Source organism: Lepus europaeus, chromosome 13 (assembly GCF_033115175.1).
Source record: "Lepus europaeus isolate LE1 chromosome 13, mLepTim1.pri, whole genome shotgun sequence".
In the NCBI taxonomy this organism is placed as follows: Eukaryota; Metazoa; Chordata; class Mammalia; order Lagomorpha; family Leporidae; genus Lepus; species Lepus europaeus.
The window spans coordinates 35632800-35652237 of NC_084839.1; the positions used below are offsets into that span (position 1 = coordinate 35632800).

Below are 19438 nucleotides of genomic sequence, written 5' to 3' on the forward strand. Positions count from 1 at the left end.
TCTGAGCTGCTGCTCCCAAGTAGGAGAACTGGGAGAAGCTCAGAGATCCTGACTTCAGATCCCACCTCTGGCCACTGTGGCCATTTGGGGAATGAACCAGCAAATGGAAGATCTCTCTCCCTCTGTAATTTTGACTTTCAAAAAAAAAAAAAAAATCTTAAAAACAAAACAAAACAGAAAGGACTAAACATCAATGCATATATAATAGTAAAAATATTTCCTCTTCAAAAATAATACTTAGACCCAAAGTATTGGCTTATCTGAAACAATTCAGGTGAAAATTAATCAAGCACTCAACAAGCTTTTTTGTAGTTTATGATTACAGTATCTGTCATTCACTGACTATACACTTCAAGAAAAATTATTTTTGTTAATTAGTATTTTCAAAGTTTTTATTAGTGTTATGGACTGAATTGTGTCTCCCCAAATTCACATGTTGAAGTCCTAACCTCCAATTTGACTGTATTTGGCAATAAGGCTTTCACAAGACTGAAGCTAAATGAGGTCATAATGGCACAGCCCTAATCCCAAGGATTGATGGTTTTATACAAGAAAAGAAAAGTGTGCCTTCTGCCTTTTATCCCATCATTTGCATGCACTAAAGAAAGGTCATGTGAAGACAGCCAGAAAACTGCTGTCACCAGGAATCAAACTGGCCTGCACTTTGGTCTTGAACTCACCAACCTCTAAAGTGAGGGTTGAGCCCCACAGTTCATGGTACTTTTGTTATGGCAGCTTGGGCTGACTAATGCAACTGGAATAAAATGAAAAAAAAAAAAAAAAAAAAAAAAAAACTGCGCTAAGACCCATGATTCTGTGTTACTCATCATATAAAAGTGAACAATATTAAGCTGGCAGATATATGAGTTCCAAAGACATTTTTTCTTCTCAGCAAAATAGAAATACAACTTACTGCTTAGATTCATCTTCATCCCCTTCATCATCCTCTAAGTGAGCTACATGTCCTCTAAAGAAAAATGAGAATGCCCTCATTATCAAATGGCCTTTGTCAAACAGTATTAAGAAATTTTAGGAAATGCAGGGCTACTGCAAGACAGAATTTTATTTCTTCTTTGTAGGACAGATTAAGAATTAAAACCATTTTAGGTAAATGACAAGAGAATGAGGCAAACTAACTTTACTTATCTGTGACATAAAGAATAACATTTTTTAGTTCAATTAAGAATTAAAATTACCGCTGATGTAATTCTTCTTCAACAGACTTCAGAAGACTCCTTAAAAGAAAACAGTAAACCAAAATGTAAATAGGTAAACAAAGGAATATCAATTATGTTTTTATTACTTTATCCATGAATATTTTGAATGATTACTTTGTTACCAGTTACTGAAAAGTTACAATGATCACCTCTGTACCATAAAACATTAAGTTATACTTAATGAGATACCTCTGTTTTCTGTTGCTAATATCTTCATATATATATTTTAAATGGACAAAATAAATCCTGATATGTACTGAAAAATACCAATTCAAACAGAAGACAACCCACTATGAAATGTCACAACAGTACTGACAAAACAATAATTGCAGGGTCATAGTCAGGGGATTCCAGGATTCAAATTTTACCTGGAGTAATACACCTGACACCTGAAATTATATTTTCTCTTTCTTAAAATAAGGAAGGTGACACACTTTAAAAAAAATCATGCTCTCAGGCAATCCTACAAAAATGAAACTCAACATGTTGGATCTCTCTGCGGAAGCATGCATGCATGTGATGTGAATACATGAATGTAGTAGCACTTGGCTTTCACAAAAGACACTCACTTACCTGAAGGGTCTGTTCTCCAGTGGTGCACTGGCAAACACATTTACACTTTTGGGAGACTAAGCCTGTATCAGACCAGGTGTGAGGATTTTACCATTAGGAGCAGTATATACAACTTTAATTTTCAGGAATGTAAGAGAGAACTTAGGGCATTCCTGAAGTTCCCTTACTTCTTTTCACTGCAAGTTCATGCAGCAAACCTCCTACATTGTACTCTTCAAGTTAAAAACTCAATAGTCATCTCACAGTTACTGGGATGAGAGAGAATACAGTTAGTGGGATAAAAATGTCAGCAGAAAATTTACTCTCTAAAAGTCATGATAGCATCTTCTAATCATTTTCTCCATCTAATATATTTTTGGGGAAAACTGCTCTTAGAATTATCAAAACATAAAACCAGAGAAACTGAAAGGCATGGTTATCTCTCATATAAGTAATGGATAAAGTAGCCTTTTGCTGTCAAAGGTTTTAATTAGGCCAGTTCAATAACAACCTAAATTTTAAAAACTGACAAAATTATGAATCTGGAGTGATAAGTGACACAGGAAAATCACAAATTAATTGCACAAGTCCTGTCTGTATTGTGGATACAAAAATTGACTTACCACAGTCAAATACTATCTTATTCACAAAGGTCTCCAAGGACCAGCTCTATCATAAATAGCTTCTGCCTCCAAGCAGTATAACAAAAATTGACAGGCTTCAAAGCAAAGACTGCCTGAATCTTAATCCTGTCTCCACTGCCACAGGCATGTGGCCTTGGGTAAATTCTTTGCTCTCCCTATGCTTCACTTTCCAGATATTAAAATGGGAATTACAATAGTACTTTGAAGTTTCTGTTTGAAGATAATGAATGAATTACTATGAAGTAGTCAGAAGAGTAATTTAGAACGTAGTAAGGTACTTCCTGTATTACTAAGAAATATTTCTTTAAAACTACCAATTTTTCAGTTGTGGTCCATGGATCCTGGGAGTCTATTGGAGGGGGTCTGCAAGGTCAGAACTATTTGACTAATACATGATAGTTTTCTCACTCTTTTTTATTTTCATTTTTAAAACAATTTTATTTAAGTTATAAAAGTTTCATGTATTTCATATATACAGATTTAGGAACATAGTTACATTTCTCCTCCTACACTCCAACTCTTCTTCCACCTCCCTCTAACATTCCCACTCTACATTTTTGCAAAGGTCTATTTGCAATTTACTTAATGATCATACCGTTAACCCTACACTAAGTAAAAGATTTCAACAAATAGTAAGAATAAAGAAAAGAAAAAAAACATACACTGCTCCTCAACAGAAGACAGAAGGGCTGTAAACAATCATTGAAACTCAAAATGTCTATTTCACTCCACTACATTACATTTCAGTTACTCTATTAGCCACCTCGAATCAGGGAGAAGATATGAGATCTGTCTTTCTGCGACTTGCTTATTTCACGAAGTATAATGGTTTCCATTTTGTTGCAAGATTTCAATTTTTTTTTTTTTACAGCTAAGTAGTACTCCATAGTGTATATGTACCATAATTTTTTTATCTAGTCAACAGCTGATGCACGTCTGGGTTGATTCCATATCCTAGCTATTGTGAATTGTGCTACATTGAACATTGGGTACAGATAACTCTTTCAGATGCTGATTTCTTTTGGTTTGGGTAAATTCCCTGAAGTGGGATGGCTGGATCATATGGTAGGTCTATATTCAGATTTCTGAGGTATCTCCATACTGTCTTCCACAGCGGTTGCACAGTTTACATTCTCACCAACAGTCGACCAGGGTACCTTCTCCCCTACATCCTCGCCAGCATTTGTCGTTTGTTGATATCTGTACGTGAACCTTTCTAACTGGAGTGAGGTGAAACATTGTGGTTTTGTTTTGCCTTTCCCTGATGGCTAGTGATCCTGAGAATTTTCTCAAGTGTATGTTGGCCATTTGAGTTTCCTCTCTTGAAAAATGTGTGTTCAAGTCCTTTGCCCATTTTTTAAAACTAGATAGTTTGTTTTGTTGTTGTTGAATTTCTTGACCGCTTTATAAATTCTGGGTGTTAACCTTTTATTAGTTGTGTAGTTTGCAAAAATTTTCTCCCATTTTTTTGGTTATCTCTTCACTCTGCCAAGTGTTTGTTTTGCAGCGTAGAAGCTTCTCAACTTGATGTAATCTCATTTGTTAATTTTGGCTTTGATTGCTTGTAATTCTGGGGTCTTTTCCAAGAAGTGCTTGCCTGTGCCAATGGCTTGCAGAAAGTTTCCCCAATGTTCTCTAGTGGTTTGATGGCATCGGGTCATAGATTTAGGTCTTTGATCCATTTTGAGTGGATTTTTGTGTAAGGTGTTAGGTATGGTCTAGTTTCAAACTTCTGCACAAGGAGATCCAGCGAATGTTGAACCTTCCCTGCATACCAGGGATAAATCCTACTTGGTCCGAGTGGCATGATCTCTCTAATGTGCTGCTGGATTTGATCTTTTTAAAATACTGAGTATACATAGGAGTTTTAATGAGTTGTACACTGGAGACTATTGGCCTTTCACTTTTTAAAAAGGAATCTTCCTGAGAGTTGTTCTCTAACTATAAGAAAAAGACTGAATAAAAATATGAAAAGGAAGCATAGGAAATCAGATATTTTTATTCATCTACTTGTAAACCTTTATACTATATGTTGATTTTTTTTAAATGATTTTTTTTTTATTTGACAGAGTTAGACAGAGAGAGAGAGAGAGACAGAGAGCAAGGTCCTCCTTCCGTTGGTTCACCCCCCAAATGGCCGCTACACCGGAGCTATGCCGATCTGAAGCCAGGAGCCAGGTGCTTCCTCCTGGTCTCCCATGCAGGTACAGGCGCCCAAGCACTTGGGCCATCCTCCACCACCGTCCTGGGCCACAGCAGAGAGCTGGACTGGAAGAGGAGCAGCTGGAACTAGAACCCGGAGCCCATATGGGATGCTGGTGCCGCAGGCGGAGGATTAGCCAAGTAGCCATGGCGCCGGCCCCATATGTTGAGTTTTTTAATAAACTTATGGAATTCACAAAGTCTTAATGAAAAGTAGGATGTATGATTTACTATTAAGACTTTAAAGGAGAAATGAAACATGACTAAATTTGCTGAAAGTTCCATTTTCCCATAAATACTTTATTGTAAATGCAGAGGATAAAATGTGATACTAATTTACTCACCAAGATTGAGGGCTACAAGTAAACAAGGTCACTATTCAACAATCAACTGGAATTCATCTATTATGGAATTTTTAGAAAGTAAAAAATAAAAACAAAAATAATGTCCTCTGATATTGAATTACACAATCAAAAATGACTAGGAAATATTGACAAAAAGGTTTAAAATGGGGGCTGGCACTGTGGTGTAGCAGGTAAGGCCACTGCCTGCAGTGCCAGTATCCCATATGGGCATTTGTTCTAGTCCCAGCTGCTCCACTTCCGATCTAGCTCTCTGCTATGGCCTGGGAAAGCAGTAGAAGATGGCCCAAGTGCCTGGACCCCTCCACCCTCGTGGGAGACCTGGAGGAAGCTCCTGGCTCCTGGCTTCAGATCAGCACAGCTTCGGCCATTGGGGCCAGTTGGGGTGTGAGCCAGCAGATGGAAGAAGAATTTGCTCTCTCCGCTTCTCCTTCTCTGTGTAACTCTGCCTTTCAAATAAATAAATCTTTTTTTGTTTTTTTAAAAAAGGTAAAAAATGCAATAACATACAGAGATTTAACTGATGAAGTGAAGAGACTGCTTTGGGAGAAGTCTAAAACCACCACAAAAATACTCAGCATATTCCAATTAGCTAAGGAATTCAAGCTTCATATTCCTAAAATCTTTCAAAGCTGTCTAACTATGCCCCAAATTGCCAACTATCTTGATTATATTTATAAAACAACTCCCTATTTCTTTAAAACAAACAGTAGTTTTATTCACTAATTGTTCCCTTGCTGTGGTAATCAGTTATTTACTGATGAACTCTTATAAATAAGGCAACTAACAGGAATTCACTAAACCCTAAATGTCTTTAATGCAAGGATTACATTTCACTCTTAGCACCCTAAAAGTAATACTGTAATTCCCATTTTTCTAGACAATGGAGGTATTTCTCAGAGTCACAGTTTACAGTGAGAGCCAGTTCTGACTGGATCTGACATCCACTACTACTATACTCAGTTGTGCCAAATTTAATTTGTTGCACAATCATGCCAAGTTTAATTTATTCTTTTCCCTAGTTTTAAATTATTATGAGAAACTGTCTTCAGAATGTTTGCTCTAAAAGAAAATCAGAAATAATTTAGAGTTTTCTTTGAAAAATAATTTATTTAGTTGGTCTTAAATAAATGATAGGAAAAGATGAGACAAGTGATACCAGAATTCAAAAGGTGGTAGCCACTAAGTTAAAATATGCATGCTTTCTGATTAAAAAAAAAAAAAAAAGAAAACTGCTATAGAACAATCCTAATTACATAGTCCTGCATGGTCTGGAATAGGTAGAAACCCATCAATGAAAATCTGTCTGCCTGATCACCTATGGAGAAAGCAGGAACTCCTGTGAGTTTTAAAACGCTGCCTGGTCACAAGAATAAAGCAGACATATCAATACAGGAAGATAAGTGCTACAATCCATGCTCATGTCACATGTATGTATAGACCTATACACAAAACACAGCCAAAGGTCAAACTTTTGGCCAACCTACCTTGCCAAAGATTCATTATATAGAATACAGTTCCTTAAGCAGGGATCCAATTAATCAAAAAATGAAGGTTGGGCAAATTATTAACATTTTACCTAGCCAAAGTAACTATATATGAAAATGTCTAACAATCAGAAATCAGACAATGGGAACTAAGAAATTTGGAAAAGCATTTAATGAAGGATTTTTTGTATTTTGCAAATATATAATTGAAAAATATAATTTAAGTGAACCAAAAGTGGTACATGAAGTATTTTTTCAAATTATTGTCTCCTAAAATACATTACAATTTGCTAACATGGCCTTCAAAACAAATGGTCTTATACTTAGAAAAATTAATTTAAAAAATACTTCAGAAGTTTTTACTTGCTAACCTATCATGAGACAAACTTTCCTTTGTTTTCTACCAATAAGCTAGGAAAAGTGATAAATAGCAAATACCTAAGGGAAATAGCAAATATAGTTTAGATAAACTTTCAGTTTTCTATAAGGGAAATTTTATACTTATTTTTAATTTTAAGAAACATAAAGGCTAATAGTTAAAATACAGATTTGATAATATTGTCAAATAATTTTTTTTTTTTTAAAAGAGCCCTCATTTCACTGAAGTTCAGTTTAAATCAAAACTATGTTGACATTAAAAGCCTTTTCTCTATACTGGAAAAACACAGCATATCTAAATAAAAAATTAAACAGTTTATAAAAAGAATCTTTAAATTTTTTTATTTATAAAAAGTTTATAAACATGATCTTGCATTATCATTCTTAAAATTAAGCCACTTATCTTTAGTCACTCTTTCACAACTGCTAAAGTTAAAATATGGGAATATATGTCTCAATTCTCTAACATAACTGAAATTTTAAGTTGTTCTGGTCATTAAAATGTATCTACATTGCTAGAAGATTTTGGCAAATAAAATAATATTTCCTTATAAGTTACTTCTACAATGAGAATTCATTTACAAACTCAGGAAAAGACTCTGAGGGGAAAAACAGGGTCCTGTCTCCCACATCTCATTGACTCTGGCATATGAACAACTTGAATGGTTAAAGTTTATAAAGCTGCCCTTTGACCACTGTGTTCCTACTGCCTACAGTGGGACACCTTTTTTCTGCCAAGGGCCATTTCGATATTTGTAACATTATTTGCAGGCCATAACAAAATTATCAACTTAAAAATTAGCTTGCTATAGATTTATTGATTTTTGAATCCTGCCTGTGGTTGCCCTGGCCTACGCAGTGCCTGGGGGTAGAATAGGCATTGAATAACTAATGAATTTGTTTTCTGTAACAATAACTTTTAAGACTTCAGATATAAATTTTAACTACTATCAAAAGACTCTAACAACTAAAATGTTAAGATGAAGGTTTCTATATAATGTAAATAATTCCAGTTATTCTTAGTAGCCAACATAACTGGGAGATATACCAAAGCAAGTTTTGTAAAGAATAAACCTGTCAGCTTTAGAAATGAAAGAACTCAATTGCTGATATATGTTTATCTTTACTTAGAATATACCTAGTTTTAACAGGTAAGAGTAGCAAAGTAACTTGATATAAAAAATTTTATGTTGATCTTCCTTGTGAAAATTATTAAGTGATGAGTGGGAATGCAGTGGGAAAAAGTTAAAAGCATAGTATAGAATATATCTATCAAGACAATACAATTTACTATCATAAATATTAAAATATAAAGGCAATTTAATTATATTTGAATTTAAATAAAATTTTAAGAGAACTTTACTTACTTGTTTCCACCTAAAAAGTAACCACCTTGGTGTCCTTGTCCATATTCTAGTTGTAGATCCTAATAGTACAAAGTAAATATTTAGCAAAATAGTAGTACATCACACAACATGATACACTAATATATATTATTCTTAAAAGAGACACCTCAAACCCCAAATAAATCTGTATTGCTGTGTGTTCTTAAAAAGACTGCATGGTAGAGCTTAAAACAATAAGATTTCAGAAGTTTGTGGTTCTGATTTCACTATTTGAGTGGGTTTCTGGGTATTTTTCCAAATAATATATGCAAGATTCATTTATAGCTATTGCTACTGTAATTACATTTCAAATATCAGTTTTGATACTGGAAAAAAAACTCAAACAAGGTACTTATTCTCAAGTTATAATGAAGTAAAAATGATGACAAAAGAAAAAGCAACAAAATCTTGGTCTGACTTTATATATATAGGATCTCAAATAATTTATGTATATATATACATCTGCATTTCTATTACTGCTTCATGTGGTAATTGCTTTCAAGACACAGAACTGGATGCTATTTTAAAAGTACATTATATACGTGAACTCTAAAATAGCAAAGGTTCAAATGAATATTAAGACAATTCTCAATTGTTTTAAAAAAATTTTTGCTGAGTACTATGAGTTGCAGATTGTCAAGAATAAAAATGTGCAGGGATGGATAATATTTGCATTTGACTCATTTGTTTTCTTGAGAAAAAGAAATGTGCTCTCCAACAACCAAGGCAAGTAGGAAATTGCCTTTTCTCCCCTTCTTAAAAAGGAGAGAGGAGAGATTTAACATTTTAAATGAACCTTATTTTCATTAGCATACAGTGTATTTAAAGTGTTTTACAGCACATTGTTGGCTCAAGACTTCACGTCAAAGTTGCCTTGGAGCAGCCTTCCACAGCTGTCCGAAGGCGGCTATTTGCAGCCTTCTTCATGACTCTACAGCCTTTCACACACAAACCTCCTCCTAGCACTGACACTGCATTCTAACTTATTTACAAGTCTGGAAATCAGTAGCCAGGCTGTGAGCTACTCAGGCAAAGGGAAATGTGAAATCTACTTCCTTTCCCTACAGCCCAAGGTGAAGCTTAACACACACTGAAGGCATGCTGAATAATTGTTTGTTCAAGGGCCAATTGTGTATTTTCCTACAAATACCTAACTAATACTTCATCCTTAGGACACACAAAGATAATTCTAGACCTCAAAAATACTAAGTCTAAGAATATGAGTATTCTAAGCAATGCATTATATTTAAGAGAAAAACACTTTTAGAATTTACTCCAAAACCTGTCAGAGAATATCTGATCAAAATCAAAATCAAAATCAAAATTCTGGTTTAGACAAAGCTCAAATTTTGTCTCCTTCAATATTTATGTCTTTTCATGCATGCACAGTAATAAGTGTTTTTACAGGTGACAAAATACATCATATACAGAAAAGACTGGTTGACAACTGCCTGGTATCACATGGAATTCTAATGAAAAAATACATTTGTTCTCTTTAATTTATAATATATCTTAATTGGATAAAAATCACCGTCATCATGTGACTGACACAATTACTGTTCTGTACAATTTAAGTGGTCATGATTTTATTTAGGAATCTTTAAACCTGGGTATTTAGTGACTAATCTCTATGAATATGCTACTAGGTTCAAGTTTTATTTTCTTCAGGAATAGGTAACTGGGCCTCTATAGTCCAGCACCACCTCTGGACAATACAATCTCTTAATCCTTTATTCAAATGACAAATTCCAAAAGTATACATTCTTGCAGAGTGACCATGGCTTCTGTTATATAAAGATGGATATGTCATAAGAGTATTTAGCTCATCTGATTCATGATCATTAGCAGGTTGACGGTAATGATTGAAAAAAGAAAATCAACTGAAATCAACAGTGTACCTAAGAGGGTAAGGGGAGAGTCTAAAATAACTGAAGTAATATTTTAACAGAAAAGCAAGCATAGGTCAATAACATTCAGGTCAGGGGAAACATAGATAAAGTTTAATAATTAAACATGTCACATCTCAACTCCTAATGGGATGCTGAAATTGAAAGAGGCTCATTCTTTATTAACAATTTCTTCTTCCTAAATTACATCATAGCAACCATGGAACAAAGTGGTAGGCATATTATCAGCTAATGTTATTTCATGAAATTCTTCTAACAGATATCTTACTTAACACACTATTATTTACCAAGCAACTACTATATGCCAGACATTCAGACAGGGAAATGAGGAAAAATAAAGAAAAAGGAAAGAAACAAAACATAGGCAAGGTCAGCAGCCACTTATGTATCTTTAGGGCGGTCTCAGACTGGTCTAAAAAGCTTCTCAAAAAAGGTTTTGGAGGCTATTCCATCCCAGAAAAATACTACCAAAATTATGTATTCGAACATGCCAGCATAAAAGAAATCAGCATTAACCAGGCATCAACCAGTTAATGACAATGTTTAACTTCATGGTAAAGTCAATTAACTAACGACATAGACTGAAAACATGCAGTGACCTAGCACAGATTCAACATGAAGGCTCAAATCAAAGCAAAGATGGGTATCGTAGCCCAATTAAAATACTTTTCTGAGTAGAAAGTCCTAATTTCAGTAGCTTTTTTTTTTTTTTTTAAATGAATGAGAGAGTATTGCTAAATCTAGAATGGAGCTTTTAAGGGTAATGGGGTAATAAAGATCTGAAAAAGAACAAAGGATACAGAACAGTACTGCAAAAGAAAAATAATCAATAAAAATCTTGTTTTTTAATTTCCCTGGGAGATTAAAATATACACCTGATGAAAAAACAGCAGGCAGTCAACAGAACTGATACAGCTGGCTACAAGAATACAAAATAAAAAAATACTTCAGCTATGTACCTTACTTATCCATGAAAAAGAGGAAAGAAGAAATTTTGTTTATCAAAGGAACAGAAAATTATGGTACAAACAAGTGAGATATACCTTTAAACAAGTAAGTTAGTGAGATACCTTTAAACGTGATAGATGATTTACAGAAATAGAGACTCCAGGATAATACAAAGAAGCTTTTTATTTTTTAAAAACAAAATATTTATTTATTTATTTCAAAGGCAGAATTACAGAGGAGGAGAACAGAGGAGAGATCTTTTATATATTGTTTCATTCCTCAAATGGCTACAAAGACCAGGGCTGGGCCAGCCAATAGCAAAAAATTCCATCCAGGTCTGCCACCCGGGTGGCAGGGGCCCAAATACTTGGGCCTCCTTCCACTGCTTTCCCAAATGCATCAACAGGAAGGCAGATCAGAAGCAAAGAGCTGGGACTCAAACTAGCACTCAGAATTGGGATGGAGGTCTACAGTCAAATCATCCTGAACGTGTTTTCACGTGGTTGCATAGCTGGCTGCCCCACATTGCCAGCCCCAGAAGTTTCTTATTCCTTTTTTGTTTTGTTTGTTTGACAGGCAGAGTGGACAGTGAGAGAGAGAGAGAGAGAGAGAGAGAGAAAGGTCTTCCTTTGCTGTTGGTTCACCTTCCAATGGCTGCTGCAGCCGGTGCACCGCGCTGATCCGAAGGCAGGAGCCAGGTGCTTCTCCTGGTCTCCCATGTGGGTGCAGGACCCAAGCACTTGGGCCATCCTCCACTGCCTTCCCGGGCCATAGCAGAGAGCTGGACTGGAAGAGGGGCAACCGGGACAGAATCTGGCGCCCTGACGGGGACTAGAACCTGGTGTGCCGGCGCCGCAGGTGGAGGATTAGCCTACTGAGCCACGGCGCTGGCCCAGAAGTTTCTTATTCTTAAAAAGTAAGAAAAGCAAGTGAGGTCAGAATATTATTTTATCAAGCAGGTTTCTGACTGATATAAAAGCAGATAAGAAGCCTCAAAACTGTATAATATGAATTTCATATTGCAAGTACAGGATGAATCAGTAGGTTAGGTGTATCTAAAGCTTCCTGAGCATAGTCACTGTGTTATTACTTCTTTACATTCCACAGGTGTTCTGGTACAGTGGATTCCGCTCCCACTTGGGATGCCTGCATCCCACATAGGAGTGCCTGAGTTTGAGCTCTGACTGCTCTGCTTCCAATTCAGTTCTGTGCTAATAATGCACCTGGGAAGCAGCAGATGCTGGCTCAAGTATTTGAGTCCCTGTCATCCATGTGGGAGATCTGGATGGAGGTCCCACTCCTGGCTTTAGCCTGGCCAATCCAGCTGTTGCAACCATTTGGGAGTAAACTAGTGCACGGAAGATCTCTTTCTCTCTACCCCTCTCTCTATGTTACTCTGCCTTTCAATGAACAAATCTTAAAAAACAGCAACAGCAACAAGAACAACAAAAAACCCACCCCGAACCAAGCAAATGAACAAAAACCCAGAAAATAACAAGTGTTGAGGATGTAGATAAATTGGAATCTTTGTGCACTGCTGGTGAAAATGTAAAATGGTGAAGTAGCTGTGGAAAACACCATGGTAGTTTCTCAAAAAGTTAATACAGAATTGCCATATAATCCAGTAATTTCACAACTGGCTGGATACCCAAAAGAACTGACACTAGGGATTCAAACAAGTATGTGCACAACTGTGTTCATTGCAGCATTGTTCACAGTCATTAAAAGGCAGAAGCAACCCAAGTGTCCAACCCAAGTGGGTGAATGGATGAACAAAATGTGACATTTACATAAACATCATTCTGCCTTAAAGAAATTCTGAAACATGCTACAATATGGAAGAAACATGAAGATACTATGGCATTTGGCTAAGTGAAACGAGCCAGTCATAAAAAAAGGACAATTATTGTATGATTCCATTTAACCAAGATACTTAGAGTAGTCAAATTCTTAAGTCAAAAACTTAGAGTAGTCAAATTGCAATAGAAGACAGAGCAAGGAGCCGGGGGAAGAAGGAATGGGGAGTTGCTGTTCAGTGGGAATGGTGTTTCGGTTTGGGAAGATAAAAATGTTCTGGAGATGGATAGTGATGATGGTTATCAACAACAGGAATGTCCTTAATGCCACTGGAATGTACAACTTAAAAATGGTTAAATGAAAAATTTTATCTACATATTTTATTTTTACTACAGTAAAAAATGATGACAGACATGTTGATTACAAATGGGAGGGGGAAGCTCAGTATTAGTAAAAACAAAACAAAACAAAACAAACAAAATGATGCTGTTGAATGGGAATCAACAACTCCCCACCAAGCAGCTTAGGTCAAATCCTAGCTCAGCTGTTCTTAGCTAAGTAATAAATTTTACTTTCTTTGTACCTTAAATACCCTATGTGTAAAACAAAGATAATAAATTAATATAAAGTGCTTAGAATTAACATCTGAATATAAAATCCTTCAGCTAAATGTTAGTTTTTGTTATCATTCGAAGTGAGTATTTTAAGGTTGATTTTATAAACTGTAGCACTTGACAAACATTTCACTTAACCCTCTCTGCCAGAACTATCCACAGGTTAACTGTCCCCGAAGTCTCATTCTGTCACAAGAACACTGGCAACTGCTCCCCTGTATTACAATAAACTCCTGATTACAGGGCAGGATAGGGGAAGGATTGGGATGGGAGCGGTTCCAGGGGTCAGAATCATTACACAACTTCCTCAGGTTACCAGGCTAGTTCCCATACAGGGTATAGGAAAGCACTCCAAAGTGTCACGTGTCTTGGTTGGTTGTTATCTTTTCTGCATGGAGGAATTAATAAATCGTATAGTCAAATTAAACTTTTGGCCGGCGCCGTGGCTCAACAGGCTAATCCTCTGCCTTGCGGCGCCGGCACACCGGGTTCTAGTCCCGGTTGGGGCACCGATCCTGTCCCGGTTGCCCCTCTTCCAGGCCAGCTCTCTGCTATGGCCAGGGAGTGCAGTGGAGGATGGCCCAAGTCCTTGGGTCCTGCACCCCATGGGAGACCAGGAGAAGCACCTGGCTCCTGCCATCGGAACAGCGCGGTGCACCGGCCGCAGCGCACTACCGCAGCGGCCATTGGAGGGTGAACCAACGGCAAAAGGAAGACCTTTCTCTCTGTCTCTCTCTCTCACTGTCCACTCTGCCTGTCAAAAAAAAAAAAAAAAAAAAAAAAAGAAATTAAACTTTTAATTCAATGGCCCTGTATTTCCACAGCAAACGTCACTAAGTACCCTTCTGTCTTTATACACACACACACACACACACACACAATTCTGAAGAAACTTTCAATTCAGAAATCACTGATAATGTTCACTTCCAACAATCTATCTCCTATGTCCCCTCCGATGGTTATTCTCTAAGCCACTGGATACAAGCCCCTTTCTTTTGAGATGGCCTACCTCTGCCCTCCCAGCTTGTCCACTGCTTTTTCCCTACCTCCAATACTGGCTCTATCTGACTGTTAAACACAGGCACACTGTGATGACTTAAATCTACCTTAGAGATACTCCCATATTTCCAGTAATAGAAAGAGTTTCATAATTTCAGCTGATTACCTGACATCCCTTACAATTGTGGTCCATGTGGATGACTGTTCCCACATCAGTTCCCATGAAAAATGAGTGGCATCTGTCTATTCTCTTACTGAAGAACACACAATGGTTCCTATACAGTACTAAATACCAGAATCAATCTTTCTCCTTCCAAAGAATCAGACAAGCCACATAAGAGTATAGGTTCTTCTCCTTCTCTCATCTCTATAGTACCTATAGAGTACCTATAGCTTTCCCCCATCAACAGCAGTCACCTGGCAAAATCTTGGCAATCCATCACATATTTTGTGGCATGGCTAAGAGTTTACAGATGTAAGAATTTTCAGTTCAAAGAGCAGTTTCAGAAAGAAAAACTTCAGAAAAATTCTTTAGAAAAAGAAACATGTTTAAAAGCTTTTATGTTTTACAAATGTTAAAGGGCATAAAGCTTAAGAATTTGTAAAAAGAATCATTAAAACCAACCTGAACTGAAAGAGTTATCATTAAGGTAGAGAGGAAGGAAATAGAAACAAAAATCGCATTGAAAAGGGAGAAAACTACAATTTGGGAGTCGATGTGGGGGTCCCTTGGGGCTCTGGTCATCCACAGAGGAAGAAAAAACTATTTTTTGAAAGTACTGTTTAATATTAATTACCATTAACTTAGCATTTTTTCTTATATAATGGTAAGACAGTCTTAATATTTATAATTTCAGATGTCATAATCCAAATATTTTCTTGAGAAAACAAGACATAACACTGAAAAATTACAATTTTATCTGAGAATACTTTCACTGTTAATGTGTAAATTTTTAAGCAATTATATATATGTATATATGTCCATATATTATGTATAACATAATATATAGTTATATATATATATGAATGGATATATATATACATGGATGGTTTTCTGGTTCATTAAAACAAGTCATGTCGCTAAAACTGTACATTTATAGAAAAATGTCAGTTTTAAAAAAATCCATTTTTTTGTGAGAAAATTAATGTTTTTCTTAAAAAGTAAAATAATTTATTTCTATAACAATGTATCTGAATAGCTATAGTTATTTAACTTGTTATGGGAAAAAAATTTCTCAAGTACTTTAATATACAGAAGTTTGTTAAATGATAGCAATTTATAAAACAATGCTTAAATTGTTTCATTAAAACTACACAAAATGTTTGATCTAAAAAAAAAAAAAACCACAAGACTAAAACAATGCTGACAAAGAAAATCAGAAGATGAGAAATACCAGATTAGATCTTGCAGTGTAGTATATTTCTTCTGAACTGTCGAAAAAACCATCACTGTCGGGCTGTTTAGCAGAGACCAAGAAACCCAAGTTATTTACACTTAGACTGAAAGCCACAAATTCACAAAGGGAAACTTTCACAAGTGAAGTAAGTCCCACTAACATAATTTTATTAAGGCAAATGCAAACTATATTAAGCAGCTTCTAAAAAGCAATGTTGCAATAACTTTGCTTCATAATGCAGTTACTAAATTAGTATAGAACGTAAATACATGCAATGCTGACTTAAAAAGAGAAACAGAAAATAAACTCTGTCTTAACAAAATATAATTAGCATTTATAAACAACATGACTATTTTTTCTTCTTAATCTATTCTATCCCTCTGCATAAATGTCATTTTAAGATTTTTTCCTTTAACACTCTCTTCCTTCATTCTGGTAAACTTAATGAAAGTATCTCTGTAAGATGAAGGCTAACCAACAACTCCTTTGGTATGATTCAATCAAAGCAGATGTTACATTTAACAAGAAAGTTCTCACTTCAGTCTTTAGTATTATTAACACAATTACTTTCTTCTCATTAACAAATAGCAAAGAAAAAAATCAAACAGATATAAATTAGAGCTCTGGAAAATAATTTTACTAGGATTAATTTTTTATTGCATAGATCTTTAGTGTCTCAAGTATTTGAAAACCATTTTGCGTCTAAGAGTATACCTAATATATTTTGCTTCTGGAAATGTGTATATAAAACAACAAAAGTAACATGAAAAGAATATCCATACATTTGGCAGTCTTACATGAATGACAAACTTGATCTACCATCCACGTATATGCTTTGTGTCTTCTCGAGTTTCAGTACTCAACAGATATGACTCTACACTAATGATTAGAAGCTACTGCATTTATTCTAATAAAGACATACCTAAAACTCTCCTCAAAAATTGAAAAAAAGAAAAAACCAAAATGCTAGTATTAAAAGCATTTAGTCAGGGAAGGGTAAAACCAGCAAGTTTCTCATAATTAATTTTGAAAATATTCAATCTCAGCAACACAGATTTATTTTTTTGAATTTCAGAATTACTTACCATTTTGTTTTCCCCAAATGATTTTGAAAATATTAATTACTAGCACTTTTAGTCAGTAACAATGTATTACCAAGAAAATTTAAATCTTTCATTTTCAGAGTTAACATTTCAAATTACATTACTTACAAGTTCATGATGTGGTTCTGTCTCCTTCCTTAAGGGTGGATCAAATTTTACTTGGCCAACTAAAATAGAAAAAAGTTGCAGATATGTTTATATGTTTATATATATGTTATATGTTTATATATATGTTTATATATATATTTTTTGACAGGCAGAGTTAGACAGGCAGAGTTAGACAGGGAGAGAGAGAGAGAGAGAGAGAGAGAGAGAGAAAAGGTCTTCCTTTTCTGTTGTTTCACTCCCCAAATGGCTGCTATGGCTGGCGCACTGCGCTGATCCGAAGCCAGGAGCCAGGTGCTTCCTCCTGGTCTTCCATGCGGGTGCAGGGGCCCAAGGACTTGGGCCATCCTCCACTGCCTTCCTGGGCCACAGCAGAGCTGGACTGGAAAATGAGCAACCGGGACTAGAACCTGACGCCCATGTGGGATGCCGGCACCGTAGGCAGAGGATTAACCCAAGTGAGCCACGGCACCGGCCCCTAGAAATGCTCTTAAAAAAAAGTTACTTCTGGCCAGCGCCACGGCTCAATAGGCTAATCCTCTGCCTAGCGGCGCCGGAACACCAGGTTCTAGTCCCGGTCAGGAAGCCGGATTCTGTCCCGGTTGCCCCTCTTCCAGGCCAGCTCTCTGCTATGGCCAGGGAGTGCAGTGGAGGATGGCCCAAGTACTTGGGCCCTGCATCCCATGGGAGACCAGGATAAGCACCTGGTTCCTGCCATCGGATCAGCGCGGTGCGCCGGCTGCAGCGCGCCTACCGCGGCAGCCATTGGAGGGTGAACCAATGGCAAAAGGAAGACCTTTCTCTCTGTCTTTCTCTCTCTCACTGTCCACTCTGCCTGTCAAAAAAAAAAAAAAAAGATACTTCTAAAATAAAGCATGATGCATTATACAGAAAGCTCACAAGTGGGATTTGCTTTTTTATGACTGTATAAAATTGTCTTAAAGTTTCTCCTGGAGCCACATAATTGAAATTTGGTAGTTTTCCCATAAAAAATAGGTTGATGAAAATGATTCCCTTAGCAAATGAGACCACTTTCCATTTTTTAAAAGATATTTATTTTGAGAGGCTGAAACACAGAAAAAGACGATCAAGAGGATCCCATCCACAGCTATACTCCCCCAAGTGCCTGCAGTGGCTGCGGTGGGTGGGGAGGAGGCAAGGGAATTCAATCCAGGTTTTCCACATGCGTATCAAGGACCCTGTCACTTGGGAGACATCACTGCTGCCTTCCAGGGTCTATATTAGCAAGAAGGTAGATCCATTTCCCATTATTTTTCATTATACAAAAAATAATAAAATGCATGAAGTTTGTATACCTTAAACAAAAGATTTTTAGGTTAAAAAAAGGTAATATGAAATGTTTGTCATTTCTTTAATCTACAAAATGTGAAGATGTCTCTGTAGTTGATTTAGACAGCTTTCTCTGTCATTTAGTACTATGAGAAATCTAAAATACTTTCCATCTTGTTAGCAGATTTTATTTAAAAATTACATTGTTAGATTCTAGCAAAGTGCAGCTATTTCTGAATCACTGCTTACTTATATCAGTGATTCTCAACCCCAAAGTGCATACGCATATATATGCTACTTAAAGTGAGATACCTATACCCCAAATTTTCTGAAACTCTTAATGAATGCATAAAACACATCCTTTATTCTTCTCTGTTTCCCAATAATAGGGTGTCATATCTCTCTGGTATGTTGAAGTAGCAATAGAATTTTAAACTACTACTTTTAGTGATATGTGTATTTGGTATTTAAAGTTTTTAAGTCTTGTTGTCCTAAGAGATGTCTGCATTTTAGGATGTTTTTTGATTTTCATGAGGTATGATATATAGAAGCATGCTCAGTAATGCTATTGTCTATAATGATAGTCTTTGAAAAGTAATTTATTTTGGTAACTGTGTATATATGTTCCTCTTGATAATGTTTTATGTTTACAACTACTTGGTGCCTGTGCATGCAACCAGTATTTTCTCTATTAAACTGAATGATATTTAGTTTTTAAAAACTAACTCACCTGCAGAAAGGACCTTCCCTTTTAGGAAGGTCCCTTTGCCTTCAGTTAAATATGATAAGCAGGGACCAGTGTTGTGGCATAACAGGTAAAGCTGCTGCCTGTGGCACTAGCATCCCATATGAGCGCCGCGAGTCCTGGCTGCTCTGCTTCCGATCCAGCTCCTTGCTAATGCGACTGGGAAAGTAGTGGAAGATGGCCAAGTGCTTGGGCCCCTGCCCTCATGTGGGAAATTGGGAAGAAGCTTCAGGCTCTTGGCTTCGTCCTGGCCGGACCCTGGCTGTTTTGGTCATTTGAGGAGTGAACCAACAGATCTCTGTATCT

The 19438-nt window shown here is 36.3% G+C and overlaps 1 protein-coding gene across 2 annotated transcripts in view; it reads right to left on the reverse strand.

The window, feature by feature from the left end:
* The window catches only part of MAP4K3 (mitogen-activated protein kinase kinase kinase kinase 3), a 206656-nt gene that overhangs the window by 49886 nt on the left and 137332 nt on the right, over positions 1-19438 (reverse strand). The window contains exons 14-18 of one of the 2 annotated variants that reach the window (XM_062209309.1): positions 17101-17159; positions 15887-15949; positions 8210-8268; positions 1197-1235; positions 914-967 (exon numbers count right to left, since the gene is read on the reverse strand). In XM_062209309.1, coding sequence (XP_062065293.1) covers positions 914-967; positions 1197-1235; positions 8210-8268; positions 15887-15949; positions 17101-17159 — 274 coding nt within the window. The remainder of the gene's footprint in view (positions 1-913; positions 968-1196; positions 1236-8209; positions 8269-15886; positions 15950-17100; positions 17160-19438) is intronic. The other variant, XM_062209310.1, reaches the window with a different exon arrangement.